Source organism: Nelumbo lutea, chromosome 4 (genome assembly GCF_056320005.1).
Source record: "Nelumbo lutea isolate HS-2025 chromosome 4, American lotus-T2T, whole genome shotgun sequence".
Taxonomy (NCBI): domain Eukaryota; kingdom Viridiplantae; phylum Streptophyta; class Magnoliopsida; order Proteales; family Nelumbonaceae; genus Nelumbo; species Nelumbo lutea.
Genome location: NC_142687.1, coordinates 57386308 through 57394520, shown reverse-complemented (window position 1 = coordinate 57394520; position 8213 = coordinate 57386308). Strand labels below are relative to the sequence as shown.

The 8213-nt window shown below is 36.5% G+C and overlaps 1 protein-coding gene across 9 annotated transcripts; it reads right to left on the bottom strand.

Annotated features, from left to right (window-relative positions):
- Window positions 1-7111, bottom strand: LOC148860749 (F-box protein At5g49610-like). Of its 9 annotated transcripts, none has more exons than XM_088982407.1 (2): window positions 6953-7095; window positions 1-1439 (listed from the first exon to the last, which is right to left on the bottom strand). In XM_088982407.1, exon 2 carries the CDS (start codon window positions 1434-1436, stop codon window positions 291-293), a length of 1146 nt encoding a protein of 381 aa, XP_088838533.1. In that variant the 5' UTR covers window positions 1437-1439; window positions 6953-7095; the 3' UTR covers window positions 1-290. The 9 variants fall into 9 exon arrangements, 6 of the variants coding, with proteins under 6 accessions (XP_088838533.1, XP_088838529.1, XP_088838530.1 ...); XM_088982403.1 differs by having other exon boundaries at window positions 6528-6993; XM_088982404.1 differs by having other exon boundaries at window positions 6553-6993.
- Between the last annotated feature and the right edge of the window lie 1102 nt (window positions 7112-8213).

The following is an 8213-nucleotide window of genomic DNA, read 5'->3' as shown; positions in this document are numbered from 1 at the left end:
TCAAAATGAGCCCATGTACACCAAGGATCTGTACAAAGGGACTGCTCTTCAATCATAAAATTAAAAGGCATTAAAACCTATTTCTCTTTACACATGATAAAGGCAGTCAGAACCTTCAAAAAGCAGCAGCCATGCCAAAATGCTCTTCAACCATTAAATGAAAAAACATTAAACTCTATTTCTGTTTAGACATGATAAATCCATTCAAAACCCCCAAAAGTTGCACCCATGCCATCATTATTTCTTTCACAACCTTTGATATGATTTCATAGAGGTATTCCTCGTACTGCTCATGGGTATGCCAGTCGAATCAAGCTCATGCAATAGGGAAGTACTGTTGGATACACAAGAGAGTTAGGTCCCAGTTTTGTAAGGGAGCAGAGTTCCTTCATCCTCCTTGACTCAAGGTGATACAAATACATTCTAGAGGACACCCTCATAAGCAAGAGTCCATCTTTGAAAGCCAAAGGTTCTATCCATGGTATCATATCAAATGTAACCCGTCCTGCCGTTCTCTGCAACAAATTATAGAGGAATTGTGGGTTTTCTTCCTCCATCATGGCTAATGATATAGAGTCTTTCAGTACCCATTTGGGTCCACTATAGTCTTCAAGGATCCAAACTTGAAGTCCAGATGTGGAGATCATAATATAATGTAGATGTCCTTCGGCTTCACCAATGCACATCTCAGGTAGGTCATTACACTCGATGGTGGAAGTTGGTAGATTAATCAATTGGCACTGCTCATTTTCTACATTGAATGTAAGGATTTGGTCCCCATTGGTTAGCCAATGTAAAATCCCACCAGCGAAAACCCCTTTTCTCTTAAACAAATCATAATGACAAAAACAGTTCTCCTTGGATTCCCTCCATGTTCCTTTTTCTGAACAGTAGATTTTAAATGAGAAGTACAAATCAGTATCAGTCTCTATTTGATGAACACTAATCACCTTGAAATTCATGGGGGTATCTATAGGATTGCAAAATGGGTCAAGAAGTAAGGCAAGGCTTTTGCTTTTCTCTGGTTTGGCCCACTTTAATGTGACCCACTCCTTGTTTGAAGGGTTGCAGACATAGATGACTGGATCCGGAGCAGGCATACAACTCCTACAGCAAATAAGCCCATTACTTGAGTCCATGATGACAACCTTCTCAGGTAGAAAATCCAATACTGTGTGCTTCACGACGGCTTGTTCCCTTCCAATAGGAATGTAACTTAGAGTTTCAATGTCTGCATCACACCAATGGAACTTCTCCTGGAAGAAGAACCCAGAAATGACTTCTTTTGACCTTTGTATCTGAACCCTGATGAAAGCAGGATCAGAAATAAGGTGGTGCCACCCTCTAGATACACACTTTAGTCCGAGCAATGTCTTTGCTGGCAACCGAGACAAGACTTCAATGGGTATGTCATCACATGACAACCCTATCTCCATCTCCTAGAGTATGGAAAGACCTTGATTCAGTTTTGGTTCACTTGCACAAATATAACACAAATAAAGTTTTAAAAAGTAGCCATGGTAATTCCATTTCTAATTTATCTAACATTATATCTACTATCTCTTATCTTTGTGGATTAATAAATCTCTTTAATCTGGTTACCAAACAAAAAGAATTATGTTACAAAAGTTCCTTTGGCCCATGTAGCATACATGCATTGTGTTGCAACTGGAAAAAAAAAATCCCAGATTGCTTTACCATTACAAAACCTCAAAAAGGAGCATTTTAACTGGATTCAAGTGCTAAATCAAGTACTGTTAATTTTAGGAACATTTCCACATGCTCTTGGTGAAATGCAGCACACATAATTAAAGAAAAGAAAACAACTGAGAAAAAACAAAATCAGTAGTAAGAAACATCTACTTCAACTTTGCAATATTGTTCTGTAAGACTGTAACTACAATTCATAGGAGGATAGATCTCCAATTTGAATTGATCATTTCCTTTCTGTTATGGGATAAGTGGTGGTGGTGATCCATTTTTTTGGTATTACATACTACACATTACAGGGGAATTGGAGGTGGAGCAGAGCAGGGTGCACGAGACCCACTGGCCATACTATGGAAAGCCTGCAGAACCGTGGGTTTGATCATGGTGCCAAGTGACCATCTCAACATCCAGGTCATCAGCAGATAAGTGGTCATAAACTCATGATTTAACTAATGTTCCATGTACTTTTTTTGATAAGTTATTGCTCCATGTACTTTGTAATTAGAAACAGATTTAGAATAGATATTGAGCAGAATCATCCCCCTAAAGTCAATAAAGAAAGTTAGAGAACCTCAACAATCCACAGGCACTTAAAGAAAATCAAGAACTCGGGGTTAAAGAAAGCACACATACATAAATATATTAAACAAAAATTATTTTCAGATTATATTGAAACTGTAGTTTAGCCCCACAATGAAAGGAAATGTAATCTGGTATTTGGTATTATTCAGTTCCCTTATGTTCCGAGAATCATCATGAGAAAACAATAGGTGGTCAAATGACCAAAGACATACACTCAAGAATGTGAACAGCAAAATGGTTTGCAAACCCAATTACCCACTATAAAGCCATAGTTAGCAGGCCCTTCAAAATGATGAACTCAGAAATTTTAACAGAGTTTATTCCATTAGTATGAAATCCAAAACCCCCAAGCACTATTTTGGAATGGAATGACTGAAACATGACAGACAGGATAATAAGAAAATACAAAATAATGGGATCTAGAAATTGCATTTTAACTTTTCCTTTTCGTTATAGTTTTACTTACTTTTTTGACATTAAATATTGAACATGTATAGAAATATCTCATATTCTCATTCAAACATCGCCACTCTAGTTATGCATCTTATGTTCTTAAAATGAGAAAATTGTTTCTTTTATTTATTTTTTATCATTGGGTAAAACTTGTTTCAGTACAATGCCAGCCAATAAAAGCCAAATGAACTAGATTAATATGGAGCAGAATCAGCACTATGTATTCAATTGGAGAAAACCAGGACGACTAGTGATTATAAGGCATTAAAGGAAAAGACTCAAGTGTCAACACAAATTTCGTGCATAAATTTGGAGCACAAAAAAAATGCGGACAAATTCAAAGAATTTTTTTTTTTTTTTGCAGAAACGCAAGTGGGATACAAACTCTTTTTTTCTTTTTTTCTTTTTTTTTGCAAAGAAAACCCTCTAATTCTCTTGTCACGAGCACAACCCGAACTTGTACTTGTAGCTTGTCACAGACATGATCCAAAAAGCTTGATAACTTGTAGTTGTAAAAAGAACTTGCAACGATCAATTGTATGCACACAAGATAGGAGAACTTTCTTTCTTTTTTTTTTCATTGCAGTAATTTGATGAAGCTTTTGATTGCAACAACTCAAAGGCCGGAATCCTTCAACCATCATTGCACGGAGCTGTAACAGTTTCGGAGATTCAATGGTTGAGGAGCCGAATTTCCGATTCTTCTTCTCTTGATCTTGGTGCAGCCGTCCCTTCTATTTATAATGTCTTCTCTTAGACAAATTGAGGAGCCAAAGTATGAGGACAAGAGTTTCCTCCATCTATTAAGATTTGGAAAATCTGTCCATCGAATGACAGATTTAAATTTAAGATTTTTTTTTGAAGCATTGCACTGAAAATTTGAGGCTTGAGCCCATGTAGTGTAACACTTCTTTGGGTTAACAGGCCAACTCTTTTTAGTGGGCCCAATAACTTCTAATTGGTTTGTCTTCTCTTTTTTTTTTATATATCAACATCAAGATTTCAAGAATACAGTTATCTAAAGGAATTTCCAGCTTAACATAATAAAGACTCCAATCTACTAAACTAAAGAAACACTCAGATATCCAAACAGCAAAAATAAATAAAAAAAAAGAAACAGAGAAATTAAGTTAAACCAACCAATGTGCTAAACAATAGAACCCTAAAATTAGACATAATCATCAAAACCTAGTTGTTGAACAAAATAATCCTCGAAATCAAGAACAAAGCCAAGAATCAAGTGAAGAAAAATCGCAAGAGAGTTGAAGATAATACAAGAACTTCAGACAGAAACCCTCACTCTTTCTTCTAGCTGTTTGATTGATGAGGAAGCAAGTAAGAGATGAATGAAATGAATGCATCCTTATAAATTGCGAAAGCAAAAGCCCCAATGAATGGGTTTTGATGTTCGAGGCCTCTACGCATGATTTCTCATGAATAACTTGCATTTTAACTTTTCCTTTCCGTTATAGTTTTGCTTACTTTTTTTATATTAAATATTGAACATGTATACAAATATCTCATATTCTCATTCAAACATCACCTTATGCATCTTATATTATCATTGGGTAAAACTTGTTTCAGTTCAATGTCAACCAATAAAAAGCCAAATGAACTGGATTAATATGGAGAGGAATCAGCACTACATATTCAATTGGAGAAAACCAGGACGACTAGTGATTAGAAGGCATTCAAGGAAAAAACTCAAGGTTTCAAGAATACGGTTATCTAAAGGAATTTCCAGCTTAACGAGAGAGAGAGAGAGAGATTAAGTTAAACCAACTAATGTGCTAAACAATAGAACCCTAAAATTAGACATAATCATCAAAACGTATTTGTCGAAAAGAATAATCCTCGAAATCAAGAACAAAGCCAAGAATCGAGTGAAGAAAAATCGCAAGAGAGATGAAGATCAATGTGCTTACAAGAACTTCAGACAGAAACACTCACTCTTTCTTCCAGCTGTTTGATTGACAAGGAAGCAAGTAAGAGTGATGAATGAAATGAATTTGTCCTTATAAATAGCAAAAGCAAAAGCTCCGATGAATGGGTTTTGATGTCTGAGGCCTCTACACATGATTTCTCATGAATAACTTGCATTTTAACTTTTCCTTTTCATTATAGTTTTACTTACTTTTTTTATATTAAATATTGAAAATGTATAGAAATATCTCATATTCTCATTCAAACATCACTACTCTAGTTATGCATCTTATATTATCATAAATGTTTTAAAACGCGAAGACGTGATGCGAGGTGTTCCACTACCTAGAGGTGTGAGGCGTAGTTCAAAACACAAGAGGCATAAGCCTCCCAAACATAAAGAGGCGTAAGCCTCCTTAAGAGGGGGGTTAGGAGGAAGGAGGAAGGGGAGGAGGATGAAGAGGAAGGGGGGTCTCATTTGGTTTTTATTTTTAATAAAAATCTTTTATATTAAGAAGAATAAAGATGCATAACATTAGTTGAAAGGGGGGGTCTTGTCGAAGCGGAGGTGGGCAAGCGAATTCCCTTTCCTTTTCTTTTCTTTCCTTTTCTCTTTTTTTTTCTTCTCTTTCTTTTTCTTTCCCTTCCCTTTCTTTTCCTTTCCTTTTTTCTTTTTTTTTCTATCTTTTTATATAAGATGTGCATGAAGCGCATGACGTGTACGCCTCTAGCATGCATCATGAAAAAAGCGCATGAGGCATACGCCTCAGAGGTGTCAGCGCCTATAGCATACGCCTCAGGCGTTTTGGGAGCGCCTCCCATGCCTTTTAAAACAATGATTATCATTGGGTAAAACTTGTTTCAGTTCAATGTCAACCAGTAAAAAGCCAAACAAACTGGATTAATATGGAGCAGAATCAGCACTACATATTTAATCTGAGAAAACAAGGATGACTAGTGATTAGAAGGCATTCAAGGAAAAGACTCAAGGTTACAAAAATACAGTTATCTAAAGGAATTTCCAGCTTAACGAGAGAGAGAGAGAGAGATTAAGTTAAACCAACTAATCTGCTAAACAATAGAACCCTAAAATTAGACATAATTATCAAACCCTATTTGTCGAACAGAATAATCCTCGAAATCAAGAACAAAGCCAAGAATCGAGTGAAAAAAAATCGCAAGAGAGATGAAGATCAATGTGCTTACAAGAACTTCAGACAGAAACCCTCACTCTTTCTTCCAGCTGTTTGATTGACGAGGAAGCAAGTAAGAGTGAAGATTGAAATGAATGCCTCCTTATAAATAGCGAAAGCAAAAGCTCCGATGAATGGGTTTTGATGTCCGAGGCCTCTACGCATGATTTCTCATGAATAACTTGCATTTTAACTTTTCCTTTCCGTTATAGTTTTACTTACTTTTTTGATATTAAATATTGAGCATGTATACAAATATCTCATATTCTCATTCAAACATCACCACTCTAGTTATGCATCTTATATTATCATTGGGTAAAACTTGTTTCAGTTCAATGCCAACCAATAAAAAGCCAAATGAACTGGATTAATATGGAGTGGAATCAGCACTATATATTCAATTGGAGAAAACCAAGACGACTAGTGATTAAAAGGCATTCAAGGAAAAGACTCGAGGTTTCAAGAATATAGTTATCTAAAGAATTTCCAGCTTAACGAGAGAGAGACAGAGAGTTAAACCAACTAACGTGCTAAACAAATAGAACCCTAAAATTAGACATAATCATCAAACCCTATTTGTCGAACAGAATAATCCTCGAAATCAAGAACAAAGCCAAGAATCGAGTGAAGAAAAATCGCAAGAGAGATGAAGATCAATATGCTCACAAGAACTTAAGACAGAAACCCTCACTCTTTCTTCCAGCTGTTTGATCGACGAGGAAGCAAGTAAGAATGATGATTGAAATGGATGCCTCCTTATAAATAGCGAAAGCAAAGCTGCGCTGAATGGGTTTTGATGTCCGAGGCCTCTGCCTATAATTTCTCATGAACAACTGATTAGAATTTTGGGAGAACGACGGTTCAGCGAGGATCAAAATTTTTTAGGCCCAGTTAGGTTAGGTGTCAGTTCGGAATTGATGTAAATTTACGGGCGGGGCATTGATGTATAGAAAACGGGTTTTGGACATTTTGAATGTTTATAACATGAAATTCAGAAATCCTGCATTATGCCTGTTCATACTTTTCCGTAGATTTTTTGTCCGAAAAATAAACAAGCCACAACAAGAGTGATGGTTGAAATGAATGCTTACAATATAAAAGGAAGGCAAAGGCTGCGCCGAATGAGTTTTGATGTCCGAGAGACCGAGGGGCCTCTGCTTATGATTTCTAATGAGCCATTGAATAGAATTTTTGTCACGTGTAAGGTTGCAATTAGTTGGTTGATAAGGTCTTTGGTCAGAAAGATTAGGGATGAATCCCGCCTGCACCTAGGATGAATTAACCCTTTAAAAAAAATAGAAAAGGACAATTTTCTTAAGCTATCCCTATCCCTATTGTTTATTGTATCTTACTATTTATCTACTGCTTTAAACCACCTATATTATTTCTAACAATTGTTAATAGTGTTAAATCCTATTAAAAAAGATAAAATGTTTATTAGTGTTAAATCCTATATTATTTCTAACAACTCTACCCTTTCTCTCGACTCAAAGTGGTCAACGAAAGAGACAGGTGGAGATGCTAGATCTCCAATAATCCTTCCTCTCCAAACGAATGTAGCGTCCAACTCCATTTTATTTTTGGCTTCTCAAGTCAACGTCTATTCAATCTCACTTAAACAATTCCCTGCCGTTAATAATATTTTAATTTACTTTATTAACTATTATTTATTTTTATATTATATCTGCAACACATATACCAGCATTTATCCAAGCACCGCTAACGTGGACATGATACATATACGACAAATTTGTATAACCGCCGCAAAAGCAAAGCTTATAGTGGCACTTAAATTTCGGTCGCTTTGAAATCCGCCGTTATATACCAGTTTTTTTGTAATATACATAAGCGTATTGCCCAACAGCAAAACAAGCAACAGAGATTTATGCATGGGAGAATACCAACTTGCTACTTGATTCAAGTGAGTAACCGCTAAATCTCTAAGTTGGGTTTGGTAAATCGACATAGAATTGTCGACCTCCGAACCAGAATTAGTAGAAATGGCCAACTGAAACCCAAATATTGCAGTCATGCTTGTGAGATGATGGTATTGATCAACAAAGACTATAACGTTTCTGATGGAGGATGATTTGACCCGACCTGCAGAGATGATGTGCATGGACTTGACTTAGCACGAGCAACAGCTCAGCATCATGGCTTGACCGCGACTAAGTAACGAGCCTGTAGAACATATTGCCACGGCAAAGCTCTCTATAGGAGGAATTCACTGCAATGCGAGCTCCAGGTCCCCCGAACTATTGAGAAGAGAATACTCCAGGACTATTTCAACTCGCAAGCTAGGGAAACCAGCTCGCTCCAACACCTGGGCAGAAGAACTGCCCCAAAGGCCAA

Coding starts and splice junctions, on each gene's coding strand:
- LOC148860749 (XM_088982402.1), bottom strand. CDS start 4,845: ATGCAAGTTATTCATGAGAAATCATGTGTAGAGGCCTCAGACATCAAA. Junction 1,440..4,695: donor TCAAACAGCTGGAAGAAAGA/GTGAGTGTTTCT, acceptor TCCATACTCTAG/GAGATGGAGATAGGGTTGTC.